At 54.6% G+C, this 25,341-nt stretch overlaps 1 protein-coding gene across 2 annotated transcripts in view; it reads left to right on the top strand.

Annotated features, from left to right (window-relative positions):
• The window catches only part of PAX7 (paired box 7), a 105,709-nt gene that overhangs the window by 51,609 nt on the left and 28,759 nt on the right, over positions 1–25,341 (top strand). For both annotated transcript variants that reach the window (XM_066265154.1, XM_066265153.1), the window contains exons 5-7: positions 2,140–2,339; positions 10,111–10,276; positions 11,518–11,720. In XM_066265154.1, the coding sequence (XP_066121251.1) occupies positions 2,140–2,339; positions 10,111–10,276; positions 11,518–11,720 (569 nt within the window). The remainder of the gene's footprint in view (positions 1–2,139; positions 2,340–10,110; positions 10,277–11,517; positions 11,721–25,341) is intronic.

Raw genomic sequence — 25,341 nt, 5'->3', positions numbered from 1 at the left:
CGGAACCATGCAGGTCTAGAACTTTCCCGCCTCACAGAAAGCTCTGTTGCACAGCATTGCTCTGGACTGAACTGCGACTTAATCAGACTGGGGTTCCTCCTGGCACAGGGCCGTGTCTCCTCCCCGTCTGACCTCCTAGCTCTGAGCACAGTTTCTGCCCAAAGGTTTTTGCCTCCGAGGACCCTGATCCCCGTCTCACCCAGCTGCTGTCTGAGCTCAGGGGTTCCCCCTGGAGGAGGGGCCTGGGGCCCCAGTCACCACCAGCAGGCTGGCCTCCTTTCCTGCCTGCCCCTCCCTGCTACTGCCTTCTGAGGCCCCAAGGGCTCACTCTCCCTGTCACTGTCAGAAAACTGAGGTTATGCAGTGAGTTTCAGGAAATGAATCCTTGTGATTAGTTGTCTTTGGCTCTGAGCCGCAGACGTGCTGGGGAAGGCGGCCAGGCTGCCAGCTGTGCTCACCATGGCCTCCTCTCAGGGACAGGTTGCTGGGCAGCCTGGGAAAGGGCAGGTGAGGGCTTGGATCGGACCCCAGTCTGCCTGTAGGGACGAGGCAGGCAGTGATGAAGGGAGGGCTTCCTTGCCTTTGGACCCTTGTTGTCACAATCAGGGACGGCCTGGCAGTGACCAATAGAAAGCAGGCCATGACTGTCTAATGGTCAGGGCGGCAGGATGGCGGAAAGTGGACTCAGGAGGAGGGGCAGTGCCCAAGACTGGGTGCGCTCCCAGCTGTGGACGCAGCGCCATGATAACACGACCCATCCTGCCCTTTGACATGCCAGGCCTTTGCACATGCTCTTCCCCCCGCCCAGCATGCCTTTCCCTTCAGCTCCTGTGACATCTAAGAGGCTCTATTAGGTTATTGGAGTTGGGGGTGGGGATGCTGTCCCGTGTGGGAGGGGCCTAGACCATTTGAAGCAATTGAGTCAAAACAGGGGTAGGGACAGGTCACTATTGCATTCTCCCCCCTGCATCCCCCATCCCTTTGTCCCTCCCTCCCTTCATTTCTGCAGTCTTTTCCCCAAATGCAGTAGTGTCATTGTTTAAGTGGTTGTCATTTAAAAAATACTAAACTATAAATAAATATGAAGAAGAAAGCAAAAGTTCTCTCTTCTGAGGTTATCATCTGTTAATCTTTTGACAGTGGTGTTCCTTAATTTGTCTTCCACGCATTTTCCAAAAGTGAGGTTGATTGATCTTTGCACATAGGTTGGCACGTTGCCTTTTCCTATTTTTTCCCAACAATCATTTTATTTTTATTTTATTCATTCTTCATTTATTGGGATGACATGGTTCTCCAAACCATATGGGTTTCAAGTGCACAACTCAATGAAACACCATCTGCACCCCATAGCACGCATCCTGAACCCCAAGCCTGCATTTTTCTTAAAGTCAGGGTTATTTATTTTTATTTTTATTTTTATTTATTTTTTTGGCAGAGACAGAGTCAGAAAGAGGGACAGATAGGGACAGACAGACAGGAAGGGAGAGAGATGAGAAACATCAATTCTTCGTTGCTGCTCCTTAGTTGTTCCTTGATTGATTTCTCATATGTGCCTTGACTGGGGGGGGGGGTGGAACTACAGCAGACCGAGTGACCCCTTGCTCGAGCCAGCGACCTTGGGTCCAAGCTGGTGAACCTTGCTCAAACCAGATGAGCCCACGCTCAAGCTGGCAACCTCGGGGTCTCAAACCTGGGTCCTCCGCGTCCCAGTCTGACGCTCTATCCACTGCACCACCGCCTGGTCAGGCTTAAAGTCAGGGTTATTGAGGTTATATTTCATATACAGTAAAATTCTCTCTGTCTTGGATACTATCATTCTAGAAATTCTGACAAGTGTTTTTTTTGCCATGAAACCACCCTTAACTCCTATGTCACGGGCATCCTTCCGTGTCAGTGGAAATAACCTAAATGCTCAACTGGAGGGAATTTTGTTCTTTAAGGAATGGTTGTGCCATGAAGTATTTAACTGATCCCCTAGAGCTGGGCGTGGAGGCTGCTTCCCACTCTTCCCTCCGATAAACGATAAACGATGCCTTGTGCTCAAGAGAGATCTCTCAGCGCAGCGATGGTCCTGAAGGTGGGCGCGGAGCCCCTGCCGCTCACCAGGCCCCGCCCTCTCCCCCTCTCGCCTGGCTGCAGGGAACCGGCTGGACGAGGGCTCCGACGTGGAGTCAGAACCCGACCTCCCTCTGAAGCGCAAGCAGCGCCGCAGCCGGACCACGTTCACAGCCGAGCAGCTGGAGGAGCTGGAGAAGGCCTTCGAGAGGACGCACTACCCGGACATCTACACCCGCGAGGAGCTGGCCCAGAGGACCAAGCTGACTGAGGCACGGGTCCAGGTGGGAAGGCGTCTCAGGTGTCGGGCACTGCGGGCCTCATCCAGAGACTGGGGTGGAGAAGGTGGGGTAGCCAGGGTCTGAGTGAGGGCTCAGTGGGCCCCCAGGGAATTCTGCAGCCGGTGGTCTGGGGACCGCATAGACAACTAATGCCACCAGCAATTGATGCAGAGTAAGTGGGCAGCAATTGTTGGTTGACTGATTGATTGATAGAGTGTTGGCGAGCCCCGGGAAAGCCAGGAGCTGCAGTGAGTCCTGTTGAATTGCATTCATCTCTCTAAGCAACAGGTACTTCAGAAAATGATGAAAGGAGGGATGGAGAGAGGGATGGAGAAGAAGAGAAGAAAAGGTCAAAGGAGGGAGGGAAGAAAAAGGAGAGAGAGGAAAGGAGGGAGGAAAGGAGGGCAGTGGTTCAACCAGCAGAGAGGGCCCAGGGAGTATAAAGATCTCCAGATCTCTGATGAGGCAAATTTCTGAACAGGCCTAACTTCCTAAGATGGATAATGAGTTTCCCGGTGTGGGAAGCATGCAGACAGGCTGGGCAAGCATGTTCCTGGTGGGGTAGCAGCATCAGAGGTGGTTGGCCAGACCCTTCCCACACCCTCAAGTGTGCGGTTCCCAACCAGCACGGGTGAGGGAGGGAGAATGCAGAGAAGTATAGCCTGCCTGGGGCTCAGGGCCTGCCATGGAGGGGGAGACTTGCCTCCTCTCCCCAGGCTGAGCCCTCAAAACCCCCCACCCCCACCCCAAGGACTACAGTCCTCTGAGAGCAGAGAGAGTCTCCTGGGCTGGCTGGGAGGGGCTCAGGCTGGGCAGTGGAGAAGGAAGGTCATGATGCCAGCTCTCTTGGGAACCCATTCCTGGCTAGTCTCCTCCCTGAATGGGGAGGCACTTCTGCAGACGGGGCCACCCCAAACTGCTCACCGGGGGCACTTGCCTCCGAGGGCAACCAGCTTTTGTTGGGTATCCACCTTGTGGCTTCTTGTGCATGAAGTGATGGAACCTCAGACCCCCTGGTCAGGGTCAGTGTGGTCACCCGCCAAGCCGCAGGGACAGAAGCCGAGGCTTAGAGAGGGAACGTGCCCAGAGGCGCACAGCTGAGCAGGGGCTGAGCTGGGCCTGGAACTCGGGCTTGGAGGATGTCGAAGCCCGGGTTCTTTTCATCCAGAAAAAGAAGCTGACTCAGAGCCTAGAATGTAAAAGCAGTAGGGAAAGTTCTAGAAGCAAAGTGGCATTTAACCAGTCCAGGAACTGTTGTACCACCCTCGCCCTCCCCACCCCACTCCCTGAGTGGGGGGAGGGGGGCTTGGCTGCCTTTGCGGGAGACCCCACAGAGCAGGGGCAGGGGGCCGGCAGCAGCAGCCAGCTCCTCTTATTCCCTCCCCTCCTCCCCAGGGTGACACCCGAGCCTGCCCCATGCCTCCCTCCCCTCCTCTGATCCTCCTGCAGCTGTTCTCCTGGGCACATTCCTGGGTGCTTTCTCATTCCCACGTCTGGGGGCCACGGCCGCTCCCACCACCTTGAAGCCTGACTGCTCCTTGTAAAATTTCCTGGCTGTCAAAGCAGTGCTTTTATTGGCCCAGGGGACCCAGAAACAGGTGTCACTCAAGGTCCAAGGAGGGAGGGGGATGGGGAAGAGGGGGAACAGCCAGAGCCCAGACAAACCCACGGTGAGGAGGCCCAGGCAGACATCCTCCACATGCTGACTCCCTATCAGACTCTGGGCTCTCCCGGGGCGGGGCTGGGTCTCCCCCTCAGACCCTGAGTCCCTTAGGGCGGGGCTGGGTCTCTCCCTCAGACCCTGAATCCCTTAGGGCGGGGCTGGGTCTCCCCCTCAGACCCTGAGTCCCTTAGGGCGGGGCTGGGTCTCCCCCTCAGACCCTGAGTCCCTTAGGGCGGGGCTGGGTCTCCCCCTCAGACCGTGAGCCCCCCAGGGTGGCGCTGGGTCTCCCCCCCTCGCCAGCCTAAGAGCTTTCCCTGCAGAGGGAGGAACAATAAATGCTGATTTTTTTTTAAAAGAAGAACAAACAAAAGGAAATAAAAAAATTTCAAGACAGGAATGGTAGAACATTTGGTACAGGGAAGAGGAAACTTGGAGGACAGGGCTGTTCTGAGAAGCCCCAGAGGGTAGAACCAGGGCCAATAGAGAAATGTCCCAAGTCCCGTATAAAGGTCTGTAGAGACGAGAGCACAGGACTGGGAGCTACAGGTCTAGGCTCCCATGGGTTCCTGCCCCTGACCTGTTGTGTTACTTTCAACAGGTCAGTTTCCTTTCCTGAGACTTTCCTTTCCTAAGACTAATTTTTCATCTATGAATAGAGGAAACAAACTGAATGGTAACTAAGGCCCCTTAAAGTTCTAGGATCATTATTGACAATCAAGGCTGCCTTGTGAGATGATGAGATCCCCATTTCCAGAAGCATTTAAGCAAAAGTGGAGCATTCAGTCTATGAGAGATCCTGGAGAGAGGTTTCTGCTGTGGAGAGTATGGCAGGGACCTCAGAGCCATCTAGTCACTGCTTAGGTTTTGAGGTCTTGGCCTCTGATTCTAAGAGTCTTGGTTCAGGGATTTTGCAAAATGTTTATTTTATTGATTTTAGTGAGAAAGGAAGGGGGAGAGAGAGAAAAAAGAAAGGAACATCGATCTGTTCTTATATGTGCTTTGACTGGGGATTGAACTGGCAACCTCTGTACTTCGGGATGATGCTCTAACCAACCGAGCTATCCAACCAGGGCTAATTTTATTTTTCAGTTACAGTTTATATTCAATATTATTTTGTATTAGTTTCAGGTATACAGTGTAGTGGTTAGATAATCACATATTTTACAAAGTATATCCCTGATTTCTCCAGTACCCACCTGGAACCATATGTAGTGATCACAGTATTATTGACTATATTCCCTCTGCTGGACCTACATCCCTGTGACTGTTTCACAACTATTACTTCGTACTTCTTAATCCCTTCACCTTTTTCACCCAGTGCCCCTCAAGTCCCCTCCCTTCTGGAAAGCAATGTTTATGCCACCTTTGCTCCATGGCCCCGGGAGATGGGGTGGGGTGGGGGGGTGGAGTGGTTCAGTGTGGTCTCAGGGCCAGATGCCCACGTGTGAATTCCAGCTCAGCTGGAATTTTGTTCTCAGCTTTCCTCATCTGCAAAATGGAGGTGACAGTAATAGGGTCTAAACCAGTGGTAGTCAACCTGGTCCCTACCGCCCACTAGTGGGCGTCCCAGCTTTCATGGTGGGCGGTAGCGGAGCAACCAAAGTATAAATAAAAAGATAGATTTAACTATAGTAAGTTGTTTTATAAAGATTTATTCTGCCAAACTTAGCGAAAATCCGTCATAAAGTACTTGGTAAGTAATCATTATTATATGCTTTAACTTGCTATAACTCTGCTTTATAAATTTTATAAAGTAAAGTTACTTCCCTACTTTATAAATCACCATTACTGTGGAACCGGTGGGCTGTTAGAAAATTTTACTACTAACAGAGATACAAAAGTGGGCGGTAGATATAAAAAGGTTGACCACCCCTGGTCTAAACAATGACATGGAAAGACACACGCAGAAAGTTAGAAAGTGGAGGCACACAGATGTGCTGTAGGTTGGGGAGATCATTGTTATTACAGCTCCACCTGTTCTTGGTGGTTCCGATCCTGGCCACTCTTGGAATTCCAGGTTCATTCATCTAGCACATTTATTGAGCACCTACTGTGTGCCAGACACTGGCCTAGGCAGCGGAAATTCAGCGGACAGAAGTCTGTGCTGTCGTGGAGTTGAATTTGAATAAACCGGTGAGCAGGTCAACATGAGTCAAGTGGAGTTTGTAACTCAGGTGTGTGCCCTCCCTCTGGCCCCCCCCAGCCCTGCTTTTGAAGCCTGCAGGGTATTATATGACACCCCGGTGTCTGGCAGAGACACCCCTGTCTCAGCCTACAGAGAGCCCAGCCACCGTGAAGAGCATGAAATGGGGTGTCAGGCAGGAGGACACATGCCTGAGGACCAGTAACTTTCTCTTGGAGGACTCTTTCTTTTTCTTTTTTTCTTTTTTTTGTATATTTCCGAAGCTAGAAACGGGGAGGCAGTCAGACAGACTCCCGCATGCGCCTGACCAGGATCCACCTGGCACGCCCACCAGGGGGCGATGCTCTGCCCATCTGGGGCGTTGTTCTGTCGCAACCAGAGCCACTCTAGCGCCCGGGGCAGAGGCCAAGGAGCCATCCCCAGCGCCCGGGCCATCTTTTTGCTCCAATGGAGCCTCGGCTGAGGGAGGGGAAGAGAGAGACAGAGAGGAAGGAGAGGGGGAGGGGTGGAGAAGCAGATGGGCACTTCTCCTATGTATCCTGGCCGGGAATTGAACTCGGGACTCCCACACGCCAGGCCGATGCTCTACCACTGAGCCAACCGGCCAGGGCAAGGAGGACTCTTTTTTTTTAAGGAGCTGGAGGCTGACGCCAGCCTTGCGTACATCTTCCTTGGAGGTAAACAAATCCATTGTGTCCCCGAGGCCAAGGTCCCTGAGCCTGTGTTTCTTCTAGAAAGAGGCCACCCTGAACTGAGTCTCATTTTGGAGGCACTAGAGGGACTCTAATTAGTCACTTCAACTAAATCTTTTCACAACACTTGAAGACATGTATAATGAACATCTTATATGCCAGGCACGAAATGCGACATTTACATACCTTATCTTGACCATCCTCACCCTAATCCTAGGAGGTAGGTAGGTATGATTAATGTCTTCATTTGGGAGGTGAGAAATCTGAGATTTAGCTAAGCACAGTAACGTCGTGAAGACACAGTCAACAGGCATCTGTGCTAGGACTTGAACCCAAGTCTTCCCATTGAGTTCTTTTCATCTGTTTTGTATTGAAGAAAGGGCCAGAAGAGATACTCAACTCAGTAAACAGATGCTTTCTACGGGGTCTGCTCCCAGAGCTAGGTGTGGAGGGGAGGATCAAAGATGAATAATAAAACTCAGTCTCCGCTTTCAAAGACCTCGACCATGACCAGGGCTTCTGGGTGGGGTGCCGAGCTGCCACTGTCCCTCTCGGAGCCCCCAGTTCCTTATCTGTAAATGTGTAACTTCCTGGTACCAGGTGCTGGCTAAGAGCCCTCCAAGCCCCGCCATCGGAGGGTTTCCAGTGGATCAATAGCTGTAACTATATGCTGTTCTCAGCACTTTGCCTGTGTTAACTTATTTGAGGTCCAGAACTGCCTAGGAGGTAGATGCTATTATTGGCCACGTTTTACAAAGAAACGGAGGCACAGAGGGATAATGGGATTTGCCCATATTAACTAGGAGTCAGAGGCAGGATTCAAACCCAGGCAGTCAGGCTCCAGAGTGACTGCTGTGAACTAACCATCAGGTTGCACTTTGTGAGGAGGGAGGTGCCTGCTGGAGTGGAGGCAGCCCTGGGGAAACAGGACAACAGAGGAAGAAGAGGTGAGAAAATTGACAGTGAAGGGCATATCCTCTCCTCCAGGAAGCCCTCTTGGATTCTGAGAGGTGAAGTTGGAAGCCCCTCCTCAGACCTATTTGGAGCACCCTAAAGGTCACAGCGTCACTACACTAGGAAGCGACTGCTCTTTGAGGTGTCTGTTGTGTGCCCAGGGAGAGGGCAGCTTGAGGAATAGGGCTGGCTCTCTCCTGTGTCTTGCTTGGCACAGTGCAGAGTCCCAGTAAAAGTTCAAGGCCAGGAGGGAAGTAAGAAAAGAAGGGAAAGTAAGGGAAGGGGAAGGAATGCCTCCAACTTCATTTAATATCTTCACTCGAGGAAAAGACCCTCCTTAATTAAGGAACAGCTTGCCACAGAACAAACTAGAATAGCCTGTCCCATATTGAAGTCATTCTCCAGCCAGCTTCAAGATTTTTGCCACATTTCCACAGTACCCATGTTGTTCTTCACTTTTTATAAAAATCAATGTATTTGAAAATAAGAGTGTATCTGAATCTCATAAAAGGGAGGCTGTTGGAAACACACACTAAGAAGACAAAACAACATGGGGAAAGTCGTGCAGGAACATGTCACCTGCAAAGGCTCCTCCTCTCTGTGTCAAAAAGGGAGGTTAGCCAGTGTCGGGAAGGCAAGGAGGATGCATTCGCCCTGAGCCAGGACCAGAGGCCTGGAGGAAGGGAGTGGTTCAGGATTCTTTAATGTCTGCATCACTGGCCATCAGGGATATCTCCCCAACATGGAGTGATAGGAGTCCCGCCCTTTGAGAAAGGCTGAATTAAAATGCCCTCGCGCAAGCAGGGAGCAGGAAGCAGGAAGCACTGCCCATTCCTCCCTGCACAGCGGCAGCCTCAGTCTGACTGGCCGGCATGCAGCCCGCCCCAGGGGGCCCGAGGAAGCCATCTGTGCTCTGGGGAAGCGGGGAGAACCAGGGCTTCCATTTTATTAGGCTCCAGTTTTCACTCCTCAGACTCCCCTCTGCACATCAGCAGGCACAGTCTGGACGTTTGGGGGTCTTAAGTGATCCCGTGCCAAGGATGATGAGGGTCTTAACTCCAACAGGAGGAGCTCCCAACTGAGCCTTGTGGTCCCAGCCCTGGAAAAGCCATCTCTGCCTTTATTTGTTCATTCATTTTTTCATTCATTCATTCATTCAGAATGTATTGGGTCAGCACCAATGGAGCACCGCAGGGAGGGTAGGGGCTGTAAATAAGGTAACTGTAAGCAAGCACAGAGGCCTCCTGAGAAAAGGCGGGACCTGTCTAAACTTCCCTTCTAGGCAGGCCGTGATTAAGGAATCCCAGTAGGAGGAGGAGATTCAGCTGAGCCCACAGGCCCAGGAGTCAGTTGCAGGAAGAGTATTCCAGTTACAGGGAACAGCACGTGCAAAGCTTACAGGCTGAGAAGAGCCCCCACAAAGCAGCCCCCATTTCGCATGTTTGTTCTCCTCTTTCTCTGGCCGGGCCCAGAACTATTTGCAAACTCAGAGAAGTACCAGTAGGCTCTGGAAAGTCAAGGTGATTTAAGTTTGAACCTCAGCTCCATTGCAGATTGTCGAGTGTGTGGCTTTGGCAAGTCATTTGACCTCTGGGAGCCTCCGTTTTTCCCGTCTGTAAAATGGGAACAGGGAGGACACATCTCATGGTTCTATGTATGGACAGACATGTGGAGCACCAGCACAGGGCTTGGAGAAAAAGGAATCTCAAGGATGTTGGGTTAGCTTTGCACTGATGCTTAACAAACGGCTGTGTCTGTGGGAGGTGGGTTTCCCCAGTCACGGTGGTCTGTGCTGGGTGAGCAAAGTGGAGCCTCAGGCTCCAAACAAAAAGAAATGCGTTTCCATCTGAGCCTGGCAGGCAAGTCTCATTCAGGTGGGGCCTGGATTGTGGCTTTCTCTTTGGGGACTTTCTGGAGGAGGAAAGGGTTGAGCATGTGTGGGAATAAGGACAGTCACCTACTGACATCTCTCAGGGCAGGAGCAGCTGCAATGGAAAGAACACAGTGCCCAGAGTCACACAGCCTATCACATGGGCAAGTAACGTCCTCTCTCTAGGTCTCAGTTTGCTCATCTGTAAAATGGGGATAATGATAATAAGCCTGTCACTTGGGAGGTTGTGAGGACAGACCGAGCCCATGACCATGGAAGCACTCTGCAAGCTGTCCCCAGCTGTGTGAAGGTGGGGATGTCCTCCTGTCCGGGCGGATGCAGGATGGACGGGGGGGGGGGGGTGACGGCTGAGGGGACTGTTTCTAGCCGAGTCCAGGCTCTCTGATGGGAGCCAGGCTAAGGGCTCCCTTCTCCACTCTCAACCCCCCCAGGTCTGGTTCAGTAACCGCCGTGCCCGTTGGCGTAAGCAGGCGGGAGCCAACCAGCTGGCAGCGTTCAACCACCTTCTGCCAGGCGGCTTCCCGCCCACTGGCATGCCCACACTGCCTCCTTACCAGCTGCCGGACTCCACCTACCCCACCACCACCATTTCTCAAGGTGAGTGCCTGAGCCCCATCCTGCCATCTTAGCTGTGCCCCTTAGTCCTTTTCCTCTCTGCCCGCCCACTCCTTTCTTCCTTAACAAAGGAATAAGAAGGTTGTATGTTTGTGACCACTTGTCTACTTTCATGAGGACAGGCTATTGAGACAAAAAAGGTGAGGTCCTGCCCTTGAACTTCCTGGCTCTGCCAAAAGGCCACAGAGCTTCCAGTGAGGATGACCAAGGCCACCTCCATGTCCACATTTAGAACAGAGCTTCTCAAACTGTGAAGTCACATGAATCTCCTGGGGTCGTATTCAAATGCAGAAGAGGTGGGAGCCTTGGAGGAGGAGAAGGGTTCCTCCCCTCCCTCCCTCCCTCCCTCCCTCCCTCCCTCCCTCCCTCCCTCCCTCCCTCCCTCCCTTCCTCCCCTCCCTCCCTCCCTGGATTCTATCTCCAATTCAGTCCTCCCTCTCCGTCATGTCCCCCTCCTCCACCCCAGCACAAGTTAGGAATCCCACTGCCTGACCCCCGGAGGTCTCCTCTTAAAGGGCTGGCAGGCTGGGGCTCTGGAGACTGAGGAGAGAACCAGGGGGCCTTCTCTGGGATTCTTGATGAGAAATTAAACCTTTGCCAAAAATGATGGTTCCATCTGCTGGAAGGCTGCATGGAGGGGCAGCCTGACAGAGCGAAATAGCAGGCAAGCAGCTAGGAACAGATACAGCAGCAGTTCAAACCTCGGCCATACCACTCACCTCACACACACACACACCCCAGCCCCGCCAAGCCTCAGTTTTTTCATCTGTAAAGTGGGAACCATAGTCTTGCTTCCGACCCTTAGTATTTGTAAAAGCACCTGGCAAGTGGTCAATGCCCACAGAATGCGATCAGGACAGGCCTGAGTAGATAAGCAGAATCTTCAATGAGGTCTGGATTTCAGTGCAGATAATTCGCTGAGTACCCAGTGTATGCCAAGCACTGAGCAGCGGGAGTGGGGCCGGTGCACCGTGGCCTAGAGGTGGTCTGGAATGCTGATGGCTGCCAGTCCAGACTTAGTCAGTCCCTAGTGCTCTGCCCAGAAGCCAGCTTGTCCCATTTTAAGTATCAAGAGAAGATGGTCCCTTCTCTCCTCTGGATGGGGACTGGGAAAAGGAGGCTCACAGCTTGCTTTCCAAACAGGCTGTCCTTTCCCTGCTCTGCGAGGCCCGCCCTCCACGGTGAGGCCACTTGCTCAGGCCGTCTCCTGGGTCTCTCCACAGATGGGGGCAGCACCGTGCACCGGCCCCAGCCCCTCCCGCCGTCCACCATGCACCAGGGGGGGCTGGCCGCAGCGGCTGCAGCCGCGGACACCAGCTCTGCCTATGGAGCCCGCCACAGCTTCTCCAGCTACTCCGACAGCTTCATGAACCCGGCGGCGCCCTCCAACCACATGAACCCCGTCAGCAACGGCCTGTCTCCTCAGGTAGGTGGCCTCAGCTCTCTGCCCGAGGTCCCTTCGCCAGATGCCCACCAGCCCAGACTTCAGGGGCTCTGGGTGACACAGGGGGAAGCGTCACTGGTCTCCACAAAACCACTGGCTTTCGATCACCTGGGGAGAGTTTAAATACCTCCACTGGTCAGTATTTTGTGACCTTTCACCTCAAGTTTATCTTCTCCAGCTGCTGAGCTGGATGACCCGGCAGGGAGATGCAGAGAGGTTTTCATAACAACTTTCCGTACTTCTTGCCACCAACCACCTGCTCCTGGTCCCAGAGCCATCCTGAGCTTGTGAAACTGGCCCATCACCCACCATATGGCTGTTCAGTCCATAAAAGTCGGGCATTTTCAGACAGTGCGTTGGTGGAAGCATTGCACCATTTTCTGTGGGATGCTGACTATGGTTGAGGCTTTGTTCTAGAACCAGGAGTCCTTCCTGGATTCCATCCTGTGTTTCATCTCTCGCTTTTCCTGAGGAGTGACTAATGAATGAAAGAGGACCGGGTCCTACTGGCAGAGAGAACTGTGACTGGGGTTCTCCACAGGGAACTCCGCTGTCATTGGGGATCGGAACTCTGTACACTGGTGTGTGATTGGCTGCTGGTTAAGTCACTCATTGCCTGGTGGTGCTGTTAAAAGTGGCAGGACCTACTTTAAATGGAGTGGGGAAGACAGTGCTGAGGCTGGTGGTGGTTAGCAACGAGCTTCGGGTATAGGACTTGGTGATACTGGAAGTTCTAGTGAATTTGTGGAACTGCTGAGTTCATTTTTGTAGCTACAGTAGGCTCTTAGATATCCACAGGGGAAGGAATGAAATCCAAGACTGGTTTTACCCTGCCTCTCACCTTCTGAGACTCCTCCCTCTCATCCGTGGTGAGAATACACGGGATACACACTTATCCGAACATCGGTAGAAAAGGGAAGGCTTGGAGGGGGTTTATATCCCAACTGGACTGCTCAGGTGTTAGGCATTGTAGCATCCTCGAGCCTCAGTTCATCCCCTATTCAACAAAAAAGTGATTAAACAAAGAGTGTCTCTAACCTCTCAAGAAAGGTGTTCTCTGCACTCACACGCTAATAGGTCAAAGCATAGAACCTGGCACAAAATAAGGGCCGAGTAAATGTTAATTCTCTTTTCTGTACCCTACACCCCACCATTTCCAAGACAATATAATTAGTATAAAACCTATTGCCTAAAATAAAAAGGAGCTGAAAGGGGAGTTCAGCTACTACCCCTACCCTTGGCCACATCCCTCCAGCTACCTGTTTTTTTGTAAATAAAGTTTTATTAGCACATAGCCACGTTCACTTATTTACACATTTATGGCTGCTTTTGTGCTAAAAAGCAGAGCTGAATAGTTTTGAAAGATATGATATGGCCCGCAAAGCCCGAAACATTTACTATCTGGCCTTCACAGAAAAAAATTGCCACCCCCGGTCTAAGACATTTCCAGGAACGTTAATTTTCTGCATATTTCTGGCTCATTCTTCCTTGCCTCTACTAATGTGTAGAGTTGAGGGTGAATTGCATTTTAGTTCAATCATTTACTTGCGGGTAATATCCCTTTTCCTCTCTATGCCTTGATTTTCTCCTCCATGAAATGGGGACAACATAGCACCGGCCTCAGAGGGTCATTGAGACTTGAGTGAGATGATCTCTGTAAAGTCCTAGCCCACGTTGAGTTGAGTGCCGGGTAAACACATGCTGCTGAACACAGAGTTCCTAACGACGATGCACCAAGGCCCCTCAGGGCCCACAGTCTAGGGGGCGATGCAGCCTGCAGACCAGAATGTTTACCCAGTGGAACCCAATAGAGCATCTTTGGGAGTCAAGACCATGATCTCCATCTCATTCGTGCCAAGGGCTCACCGGCCCAGCTAACCTTCCAGAGTCAGGAGATGGATACAACGGACTCTGAGAACCAGCTGGGTGAGGACCAAGGTGTCCACACCAGGAAAGTGGTCCTGGCATGGACTTATGGTACAAAACAGATTGGAGAAGCATGACTTGGAAATCTGTAGAGGAATGTTAAGATTATATGGCCAGCCATCTCACTTTCCAGCTGGAAGGCCCAGGACACCTTGGCCGGGCCAGGGCTGGGTTGAGGGCACCTGGCTCCCTGACCACTGCTCCTCTCAGCCCACTGGTCTCAGTGTGGGCTGAGGTTCACCCCCAAACTGATACTTTCATCAGAGAGCAGAGGAGAGAGACTCGCAAACCAGGGCCCCTGGCTTCTGCAGCGTGGCTCAGCCGGGGATACAGAGTGAGGACGGTCCATGCAATTGGGCCCAGAAACGACCCTTAGGGAGGGAGGGAGGGAGGAAGAAGGGTCATTTCTGACTCACCCACCCATGTCAGCAGCCAGATCCAGCCCAACCTTCGGCGGTGAGGCTGTGGGGCCATGATGGATTGGGCGAACTTCGGACACTCGCCCAGAGGTTCCCACCAAAGGTGTGAAGACAGATGGAGGGTCTGACAGGGGCAGAGGCGACCAGGAGGTGAACAGCTGCTGGAGGGGGGGTGAGGGGGCCGTGCACAGGGCAGACGCGGGGGCAAGCCGTGTGTGCTTCTGTGCACATGACCCTCCGGGGTTAAGCTGCGAACACTTCCTGAAGGAATGGGGCAGCAAGGGGGGCGTGTGGGTCTTGTACAAAAGTTCCCGGCGTTTCTGAGCTCTGGCACCCGGCGCGCTCCCTCCTCTGCCTGAGCAGGCTCGCTGGGCATCCTCAGCATATCTCTGTAGGCTGGGGCGCGGTGGGGGTTCTCCCCAAGACAGACCTACTTCCCACATCTTGTCTCCTCACAGGAGGGGCTCACCTGGGCAAGAGGGAGGGGACGGACCCATCTGGGATGAGGCTTCCACTGGGTTGTGGGCTGGCACATACCCCTCACCCAGAATTGCAAGTCCCTGACATCAGCGCTGCCCAGACAGCCTTAGCCCAAGAGGGCTGCATTGGAGGGCGAAGTTGGGGCTCCACTGAGCACTCACTTGTCACACTGGCTGGGGAAGATGTGTCCCCTCCTGGGGTTTATCCCATCTTTGTCTCAGACTCAGCCCAGGGGACGGGTGCTGCGAGGCTCAGGGACTCCACAGAGAGAATGCCACGCAGAATTTCACCAGAAAGCCATTTCCTCATCCCAGCCCTGTGCCTGATTCCTGACGCAAAGATAATAAATAGTTATGGAGCGCCAGCCGTGGGCCAGGCACTGTTCTAGGCATTGATCCATGAATACGGGGATGGAGGCCCCGCCCATGTGGTGCTGGCAGCGTCGTTGGGCAGACAATAAACATCATAAGATAGCAAGTCATGCACTCTGTTGCATGCCGATGTTGATAAGAACAGCGAAACTTTCTGAGCCCCCGTGACTCAGACCCTGTTCCAAGTGTTTCCTGTATCCTAATCTGTTGAAGGTTCAGAACCAGGATTCAAGCCTTGTCCTCAGAGCCTGAGAGCTCTGAACCACTCACACGCCCGCCTCAGAAATGCCCACACTTGCCGCTTTTTCTTTTTTTTTCTTTTAAGCTTGGTTGGCATCAAAAAGAAACCATCTCCGGGAGCTGGTACCTTCAGCTCAGTGGAGGGGAAAGCTCATTCAACCCATGTCATGGATGAGAAAACTGAGGCCAGGTTAGGGGCTGATGGGCACAGCTGACTTCAAATGAGTAAAAGCCTTCCTAGAGGTTTGGATAACCATGAGTCTTGGTTGCCTCCTAGCCCAGCCTTCTCTCACCCCCAAAGGCCAGCCACATAGGATCAGGCACGCACACATGGATGTCCCCAGCTTTGTGCACTGGATCCTTCTGAAGAAGGAAACTTCTGCCCATGCGACCTCTCTCTGCTGGCTTGTTGGAGGCTAAGACGCAGACTTAGCCCACTCTGTCCTCTCCAGTCCAGGCTGAGGGTAAGTTAGTTGGAAAACAAAATAGGGCAGCTTAGGGCAAAAGGAACCTTGTAACCTGAATGACATGGAATAATCAGATCCCTGCAGACTCATCACGTCGCACTGGCCCATGTCGGGGAACCGCTAGCAGGGCTTGCCGTTAGGGGGAGTGGGCAGAGATATAATGGGGACATCTAGGTCTATCCTTAGGGGTCCCCCAGTTCTGAGGCGGAGACACAGCCCCTGCCCCAGGAGCTCCTGGTCTGAAAGGAAGGACCCAGCTCCTGTCCTCAGGAGGTCGTAGTCGAGTGGAAGAGAAAAGGCCCTTGTCCTTAGATGCCCTGGTCTGATGGTGGCATTGCAGCCCGGTCTTGGAGAGTTGCCAGGGTGATGGGGGAGGCAGGCATCAGAAAGTCATTCTTAGCTGCAGCGCTTACCAATCCAAGCTCCTAAACAAATAATCAGACACAAAGTGTTGCCATTTCTAGGGTCATCTGGGCTGGGGATCAGGGGCAGGGTGCCCTCGGCTGGGAGCTTGTTCAGGACCCGTGTGTGTGACCCCGGGGGGAAGCTGGAGTTTTCTCCCCCCACCCCCTATACAGCTGTTTTATACGCAGACTCCACCAGGATGGGAAGTGGAAACCAAGGCCCAGAGAAGGGGAGAAAATTGCCCCAAATCTCTCACTATCACTCTGTCAGTGGCCGAGCCGGGACTGCCGCTTAGGGCCCCAGATGCCAGCCAAGAACTCCGGCCACCGCCTCTCGGAAAAGGGGGGCATTTCTGTCCTGCCCCCACCACTCGTTTGGCTCCTTCATGATGTCCCACATTGGTGGTCCCCTTTGCTCCGCTCTGGAGCTTAAGAGGAAGGAACCTGTAAAAAGGATTTACATATTTACAGTTTTCCCTACACTGAACTAATGGAGAATATTCTCTGACCACCAGGCAGTTAATCACCTGGCCACAATCACAGTTAGCCAAGCCTTTTTTGGTCCTTTCTTTCCTGCACTTGTAATAATGACAGTGGCAGCCGGTGTGGCGTGAATGCTTACGATGAGCCAGCCGTGGACGGGGCTAAATACTGTGTCTGCTTTCACTCATCGAATCTTGGCAGTTATAGTGACCCACATTTTACAGATGAGGAAACTGGCTTGTCCAGGGTCATCCGTTCATCCTTCATTCATCCATCTTTCCAACAAATATTTATTAAGCCCCTGCCATGGGCCAGGCTCTGTGGTAGGTTCCGGGAAGTGGCAAAGCTAGGATTTGAATGGGCCGGCTGCAGAGTGCGCTCTACTCTTCTACTGTGTCTGCCTGGGGAGGGTGGGCCTGTGGTCCATACGGGACAGCTGAGGTTGGCAGCCGCAGGGGCACAGCCGGGTTCAGAGCTTTGCCCTCCTCTTGAGACCAGTAGAAACAAAACTCGAGACTTGATCTTCATGTCTTGACGAATGAGGTCGCCTGAATGCCTCTCAATGGCAGGTTCCCACCGCCACCCTCCTGGTATCCTTCAAGGCCTCCGGGGCAGCCAACCCAGCCAGGACAGACACTCCATCCACTGAACACCTGCAGGTGCCAAGTCCCATGTAAGCACTTGGCCTCTGTAAAGTCATTCAAGCCCTACAGAGGCCCTACACTGGAGGAAGCAGGCTCAGAGAGGTTAAGTAACTTGCTGAAGGGCACACAGCAGGTCAGTGGCAGAGACCGTCCTAAGGAGGCTCTGCCTGACCCATGCCCTGCGCCTCCCCTTGGCCCTCAGCAGGATAAGGTCAAGCACACTCACTCTGGGAGCTCAGCTGCGCCCCTCGCGCTGCAGCGAGCGCGGGGAAACTCCTTTGCCTCTTTCTCCTCTCACTTCCTCTTGTGTTTCCCCCCCTTTATTGGCGACACTGCGTTTATAATAAGCATTTAAAATGAGTCTTGCTGGACCAGGGACGAGGAAGGCGGAGGGAGTGGGAGATTTGTAGGCAGGAAGACGGGGAGGGGGATTGTAGGGTGTTAAATAGCCCAGAATTTTTTAAAAAACTGATGCAAATCACTGGTAGGAGAGAAAATTATGTGCAATTACGTCCTGATATTGGAAGGTTTTGCCTAGCCCAGGCAACAAGATCTCATTAACAAGCAGAAAATAAGATTGAAATGGTGTGTAAAAGGGCTGAAAAATGAATTTGAATGCTGCGTTTGTCCACAATTACCCCCTCCTTCACACACATTTTATTGCAATTTTTTTATTATTCTTAATCTCTCCGTTCCTCAAAGCAGATTGGGGACATCCTGGCATTACCGGGGCATCGGGAGGAGGTGTGGAGGATTTCCTGCTCCCCTGAAAGGAGACTTTCTCTCGCACATTTTTCAAGGTTGGGTTTTGGAGGGATCAGAATTCATTTCTCGGGCTTAGTGGGTTGTAGGAACATGGGGCTTTAACCCCAGCCCAGCGCTCCTTGGGGCCCCACCAGCCCTTCCTTCTCCTCCCTTCCCTGTGGCTCTTCTGCCTGGTCTTCCTGCCCTTTGCCTTATCAGGATCTCTTCTAAGTTTTTCGGGCCCCAGAGTGCCTCTCCCTCAGGCCCCTGGGGCAAGAGAAATCCATGGCCTTTGCTAAGGAGTAGCCCTGGGTTGAAGTTCTGGTTCTACTACTTCCTAAATTGCTGTGTGGCTCTGTGGCAGGTTGCTTAACCTCTCTGGGCTTCATTTTCCTCATCTGAAAATGGGAGTGATAATACCTACCTCTCTAGGCTACAATGAGGGCGAAAGGAGATTTTGAGTAAATTGTCTGGCACATAGTAGGTGCTTAATAAATGTGCATTCATTCTCCCCCCCCCCCCATTTCTCTCCCGGTGTCCAGCCCTGCCTTCCTCCCAGCCTGTCTCTTCCACTTCTCCCTCCCCCCATCCCCTTCCCTCTCTCCTTCACTCCCTTCAATCGGTTGGAAAATAACTGAGTTGATTTCCAATCCCAAAAAGTGTGGGGTATTCTACTGACCCCTGCTTTGCAGAAAGCACGGGAAAGGCTGCCCCCCCCCCACACCCCAGGCAGGGCTCTGGGCAAGGAGGAGCTGGGATGGAGGAACTGACTGCCTCGCATTGGAAGGACACTGGCCTGGAGTGGTTTTTCCCAGGATTAGGGAAAGCTAACTGAGTCACTCCATCCACCCACCCACCCATTTCTCACCATTTCTCACCATGACCAAACCGCGATGGTGTGGGGTCAGAGGTCAGCTTGTGGAAAGGGCCAAGAATCTGGCCAGACTTTCTTGGACCTGAAGCCAAATGACATTTTACAGTGTCTGCCCTCCCCAAGTGGCTTTCTCAGTGAGTCCATACTGAGGATAGCCCAGCAACCAGAGATGCCCCCCCCAGCCATACCTGCCAGCCCCTCATCACAGCCTTGATCAGAGCACCAACTGAGGCTGTGGGGACTGTCCACTCAGCTCACCACGCATCCCCCACACCCAAGTGCCCTTCCCCTTGGTGCCAGGCCAGCTACAGGGCTCAGAGAGTTGGCCGTGAGGCCCTGGGCATCCTTGAGCCTTTCAAGCCCCTGGGGGGACAGATCCTGCCAAGAGCCTGCTCTCACGTCCAGTTCTGCCTTTGTCCACGGTTAACCTACCTCAGTGGGAAAAGCTGAGTTATTGCCCCCCTGGCGAGTCCTAGGCCAAACAAAACCACCTGCTCACGTCAATCAGAGGCCCAGCTCCAGCCCACAGGGAGAGGCCTGGTCAGAGCCTCCTCTCCTGTGAAAACAGACCTGTGTTTACGTCTCTGCCTCTCTCACCCTCTTTTCCTAGGTGGAGGGGAGCAAGGGGGTGGGGGAGAGAGGCGAGGCTGCGATCAGGAACTTTCCAGACTGCTGGTGAGCGGTGGGTCATGCCCATGCACAGTCCTGCTAGGAACTGGGGGGCCTGATTTATTATCTGGCTGCCAGGTGACTCTGAGGTCTTTTACCATCGAGAGAGATGCAGGAGGGCCACCTTAGCCCTTTCTCCTTGCTTAGAGGACTGGGTGGGAGTCTGGGAAGATGACATCCTGGGCCCTCCTCTCCGAGTCTGGACAGGAGAGACAGGTTGAGGGCTGCCCTCAAGGGCCACTCTAGGCTTCTTTTTTGCCTATCTCTGAAACATCTCCAGCAATCTAGACTCCATAGCTTAAGGGTATATGGATGGGAATCTGTCTGCCCTTTCCTGGCCCAAACAGGCAGGGGAGGGGAGACCTCGATGCTCCCATGCACCCCTTGACGTCAGGGACCATGGTCTTCAGTAGGACCGCCGGTGAGGCAGTGAGAGCCGGTGCATGCTGATTTACTTCGTAACACACAGAACTCAGTGTCTGGCACATAGTAGGTCTCCAGCAACCGTTGATGATTCCCCAGGCGTGCTGTAGGCCTGACCGTATGTAGCTGTGGTCTGTTTCCAAGAGCTTCTTGAGGCAGAGGATCACTTACAGTAGTTTGTACTTGAATTACAGCACAAATGTATGGTTCCCTCCAAATTCATTTAGCTAGCTCCTGTTTTTAACACGGTGTCTAGGAAGGCTCAAAAAAGAAATAAACACGCTGTCTCTGCTCTTACCAAGTACGGGGGGAGGGGAGACAGCACTCCCTCTCCCCCAGAGCAATGAGAGAATCAGTTGTTGACGATTTAGTGGTTAAACAGGAGAAGAGCAGAGGAGTTTGGCGAAGGGAGGACATGGCCGCAGAAGGTTTCCTGGAGGAGGAGTCTCAGAGGGGATGTAGGATTGGCTCAGGGGAAAATAGAAAGGGATAGGAGGTTGGTGCACACCAGACAGCAGGCAATAAGGTGGCAAATACTAAAACAGTGTCTAAGTCAGATACATCGTGGACTTAGTGAAACGACCATACAGACAGACCAGGATTCAGATCCCAGGTACTTGCTGTGTGACCACAAGCAAGTTATATGAGCTCTCTGAGCCTCAGTTTTCTCATCTGTAAAATAGGGTGACACTGCTCACCTCGCAGGATTATGAGAAATAAATGAGACCGTGTACATTCAGGACCATGCCCGGCGTACAGGAAGAGTTTAATAAGTGACAGTTTTTCCCTCTCTGCTTCTCACCGCCTTAACTGGCAACTGAATTAGCGATGGCCTCCTAGTTTCTCTGCTTAGGCCACTTTTTTTCTAGGGCTAGAGGTATGGCTCGGCCTAGGCCAGGGCTGGTCCCTGGTTGGAATGTCAAGAGACCTGAATTCCCCCTGGCTCTGCTTCTGATCTCTACACTGCTAGGCCTCAGTTTCCCCATCTGTGCACTTAAAGAGATGAATGAACTGCTAGTAAGGAACCTTCTCTCACTCGTTGTCTGTGGTTTCTGTGGGTTCTTTGTATGCGCCCATGAGTCACATCCTCTAGATCTGCAGGCGGGGCTGGCCCTCCTGTCCTGCGCCTCTTCCCCGCCCTCCTGGGGCCTCCGCCTGGTCTGCTGGGCTTCCCATTTAGCTGTCCAGAGCTGCCCGGTGCAGCGGGAAAGAATGCAAATAGCGGATTTGTCCTTCTCCCTGATTAGCATGAGGGCTCCGAATGAGACAGTCCCGGCAGATAGAGGGGAAGAAAATGAGGGAGATTAGCAATTAATACGGCGGGCGGACTCAGAGCTGCTCAGGCTTGTCCCTGGGGTCCCCGGCGGAGGGGGAGGCCGCCAGGATGGCCAGCAACTGGACCTGGGAGGCCAGGCAAGAGAGGCCTGTAAGAGAGATGGGTGATTTTGAGGGTCCCCTAAGGCCATGCTCTACCCTGCCCCCCAGCTTTTGCACCAGCTGCTTGCTCTGCATGGGACTCCTTCTCCAGTACCTGTCATCACCTCACTACCTCTCCCACTTGTCCTTCTAGACTCGGCCTCTTCCAGGAAGCCCTCCGTCACCCCCTCATGGGTACTTGTCCTTTCACTGTTCATTTGTCACACTTTGTCGGTATATTAAAAGGACTTGTATTAGTAGGTAAATAATAATACTGGTTCAGATTTTTTGGAGTCTGTATCACAGGCCAGATGCTGTGCTATTTAATCTCTATATCACTTCCTTTGGAAAGGGAGGGCGTCAGTTACTTCTGTCTTACGTATAGGGGGACAGAGGCGCCAAGCAGTTTAAACAGTGCCTAAGATAAGTTGGCTAACAAGTGGCAGAGCCTGGATTTGAACCCACCTGCGTGGCCTCAGAAACCATGCTGTTATTCAGTACATGCCCCCAAATGGGTCTGTTTTCCACTTGCTAGTGACCTCACCAAGGCCCCAAACATGACTCTTTGACCTCGGCTATTCCCAGTGACCTAAGAGGCAGCAGAGCAGGGGCATCATGAGTCAGCGCATGGAACCCCAGGGCCTGGGCCTGGGCCTAGTCCCTAGCACTGACACTTCCTACTTGTATGACACCAAACAGGTCCTTCTCTGCCTCAGTTTCCCTCTATAAAGCGGGGTTACTAATAGTTCGTATCTCACAGAGCTAGTCTGAGATGGTATCTGCAAAGCGTGTTGGTGCTTGGCGCAGTGTGAGGTGGCTATCTGCTTATGGAGGCTACCAAGGACACACCGTGAGGGGTGCAGGGCACACCCCAGACCTCCCATTGCAGAATTCATTTTCCCCCTGAGCCTTTGTGTTCCCCTGCTCCTTCCTGCCTCCCTGTCAGGCATCTCCCCCACCCCAGCCTCAGTGCCAGGGCCTCCCCCCTCTCCTGACCCTGACACCCAGACCCTCCCTCTCTGCTGGCCCTCTCCCTAGCCGTGGACATTTCTCCAGCACCTTGGGAAATGGGGATAGGTGTTCTGAGCTATCCCAGGAGTTCTGCTGGGGCGGCCGGGGCTTCTGGGAGCATCAGAGATCTGGAACACTGTCCTCCAGGACATCCATGGAGACCTTCAGAAGGTCAGGCCTGCGTGCCAAACCTAACTCCTATGCAGCCTCTGCCAGTCACCCCACTCTGTGCCTCTGTTTTCTCCTGAATGACAAGTGCTGACACTTTCTTTGGAAGGAGGTCAGCCTCTCCCACACATAGCCCAGCCAGGCCTGTCACCCCATGTGCCTTCTCTTCCACCCACTGTCCCTCATCCCAGAACTTTCTCTTGGGCCCACCTGATGGGAAGGTCACCCCAGTTCTTTTCCGCACACTGCCTCTGCTTCCTCTTCTCTCCCGACCCCTGCTCCCCCCCCCAGCCCCGGCTCTCCCAGCCCCTGCTCCCCCTCCAGCCCCTGCTCCCCCTCTAGCCCCTGCTCCCTTCCAGCCTCTGCTCCCCCTCCAGCCCCTGCTCCCCCTCCAGACCCTGCTCCCCCTCCAGCCCCTGCTCCTCCTCCAGACCCTGCTCCCCCTCCAGACCCTGCTCCCCTTCCAGACCCTGCTCCCTTCCAGACCCTGCTCCCCCCCCAGACCCTGCTCCCCCTCCAGACCTTGCTCCCCCTCCAGCCCCTGCTCCCCCTCCAGCACCTGCTCCCCCCTCCAGCACCTGCTCCCCCTCCAGCCCCTGCTCCCCCTCCAGCCCCTGCTCCCCCTCCAGTACCTGCTCCCCCTCCAGTACCTGCTCCCCCTCCAGCCCCTGCTCCCCCTCCAGTACCTGCTCCCTTCCAGCCTCTGCTCCCCCTCAAGCCCCTGCTCCCCCTCCAGCCCCTGCTCCCTTCCAGCCCCTGCTCCCCCTCCAGCCCCTGCTCCCCCTCCAGCCCCTGTTCCCTCCTCCAGACCTTGCTCCCCCTCCAGACCCTGCTCCCCCTCCAGACCCTGCTCCCCCTCCAGCCCCTGCTCCTCCTCCAGACCCTGCTCCCCCTCCAGACCCTGCTCCCTTCCAGACCCTGCTCCCCCTCCAGCACCTGCTCCCTTCCAGCCTCTGCTCCCCCTCCAGCCCTTGCTCCCCCTCCAGCCCCTGCTCCCCCTCCAGCCCCTGTTCCCTCCTCCAGACCTTGCTCCCCCTCCAGACCCTGCTCCCTTCCAGACCCTGCTCCCTTCCAGCCCCTGCTCCTCCTCCAGACCCTGCTCCTCCTCCAGACCCTGCTCCCCCTCCAGACCCTGCTCCCTTCCAGACCCTGCTCCCCCTCCAGCACCTGCTCCCTTCCAGCCTCTGCTCCCCCTCCAGCACCTGCTCCCCCCTCCAGCACCTGCTCCCCCTCCAGCCCCTGTTCCCTCCTCCAGACCCTGCTCCCCCTCCAGCCTCTGCTCCCCCTCCAGACCCTGCTCCCCCCTCCAGACCCTGCTCCCCCTCCAGACCCTGCTCCCCCTCCAGACCCTGCTCCCCCTCCAGACCCTGGCTCCCCCAGCCCCTGCTCCCCCTCCATACCCTGCTCCTCCTCCAGACCCTGCTCCTCCTCTAGCCCCTGCTCCCCCTCCATACCCTGCTCCCCCTCCAGCCCTTGCTCCCCCTCCAGCCCCTGCTCCCCCTCCAGACCCTGCTCCCCCCTCCAGCACCTGCTCCCCCTCCAGACCCTGCTCCCCCTCCAGACCCTGCTCCCCCTCCAGACCCTGCTCCCTTCCAGACCCTGCTCCCCCTCCAGACCCTGCTCCTCCTCCAGACCCTGCTCCCCCCTCCAGCCCCTGCTCCCCCCTCCAGACCCTGCTCCCCCTCCAGCCTCTGCTCCTCCTCCAGCCCCTGCTCCCCCCTCCAGACCCTGCTCCCCCTCCAGACCCTGCTCCCCCTCCAGACCCTGCTCCCTTCCAGACCCTGCTCCCCCTCCAGACCCTGCTCCTCCTCCAGACCCTGCTCCCTTCCAGACCCTGCTCCCCCTCCAGCACCTGCTCCCTTCCAGCCTCTGTTCCCCCTCCAGCCCTTGCTCCCCCTCCAGCCCCTGCTCCCCCTCTAGCACCTGCTCCCCCCTCCAGCCCCTGCTCCCCCTCCAGCCCCTGCTCCTCCTCCAGCCCCTGCTCCCCCTCCAGCCCCTGCTCCCCCCTCCAGCCCCTGCTCCCCCTCCAGACCCTGCTCCCCCTCCAGACCCTGCTCCCTTCCAGACCCTGCTCCCCCTCCAGACCCTGCTCCCCCTCCAGACCCTGCTCCCCCTCCAGACCCTGGCTCCCCCAGCCCCTGCTTCCCCCTCTAGCCCCTGGCTCCCCCAGCCCCTGCTTCCCCCTCCAGCCCCTGGCTCCCCCAGCCCCTGCTTCCCCCTCTAGCCCCTGGCTCCCCCAGCCCCTGTTCCCCCTCACCACTGCACCACCCCCTTGACACTATCTCCTGGCTCCCATCACAAGCCTCTACACCTCTGCAGACAGGATGCTCTCTGCCCCCTCCCCTGCCCCCAGACTGCCCCCACCTCCCCCCTCTTGCCTTCCTTCAGACCCTCTTTTTTCTCTCTCTTCTTTCTCCCCTCTCAAATCCAGCCCCCCTCCCCATTTTCTTTCCTCTAATCTCTCTCATTCTTCTCCACCTCTTCTCTCACTTCCAGATTTCTCTAGAAAACACCTCTTCTTTCTCCATCTCAAGCCCTCCCACCCCATCTCCTCTCCTCCCCATCGCCTCTCCTCCTCCCCGTCCCCCTCTCCCATTTCTCCTTTCCCAGTGCCTTCCCTCCCTGGGACCTGTCCAGCTGCTAAGGCTGGGCCCACAGGCTGGGCTGGGCTGGGTGCAGGTTCTGGGGGCCCAACCGACCTGGGTCCGAGCAGGGGTGGGGGTGGCGGGGTGGGGAGGAGAAGAAGGGGGAGATCCGGCTGGATCGGCAGGGCCGCCCCTCCCTGCGCACTGCGCTGCCACTGTCGCTGCCGCTGCCGCGGCGCCTTTGATCCATGGCCCGAGGCCGCCTGACAGTGGAAAATG

This window comes from Saccopteryx bilineata, chromosome 3 (assembly GCF_036850765.1).
Source record: "Saccopteryx bilineata isolate mSacBil1 chromosome 3, mSacBil1_pri_phased_curated, whole genome shotgun sequence".
Taxonomy (NCBI): domain Eukaryota; kingdom Metazoa; phylum Chordata; class Mammalia; order Chiroptera; family Emballonuridae; genus Saccopteryx; species Saccopteryx bilineata.
The sequence above is the reverse complement of the archived record's forward strand: the minus strand, read 5'-3'. Positions and strand labels throughout refer to the sequence as shown.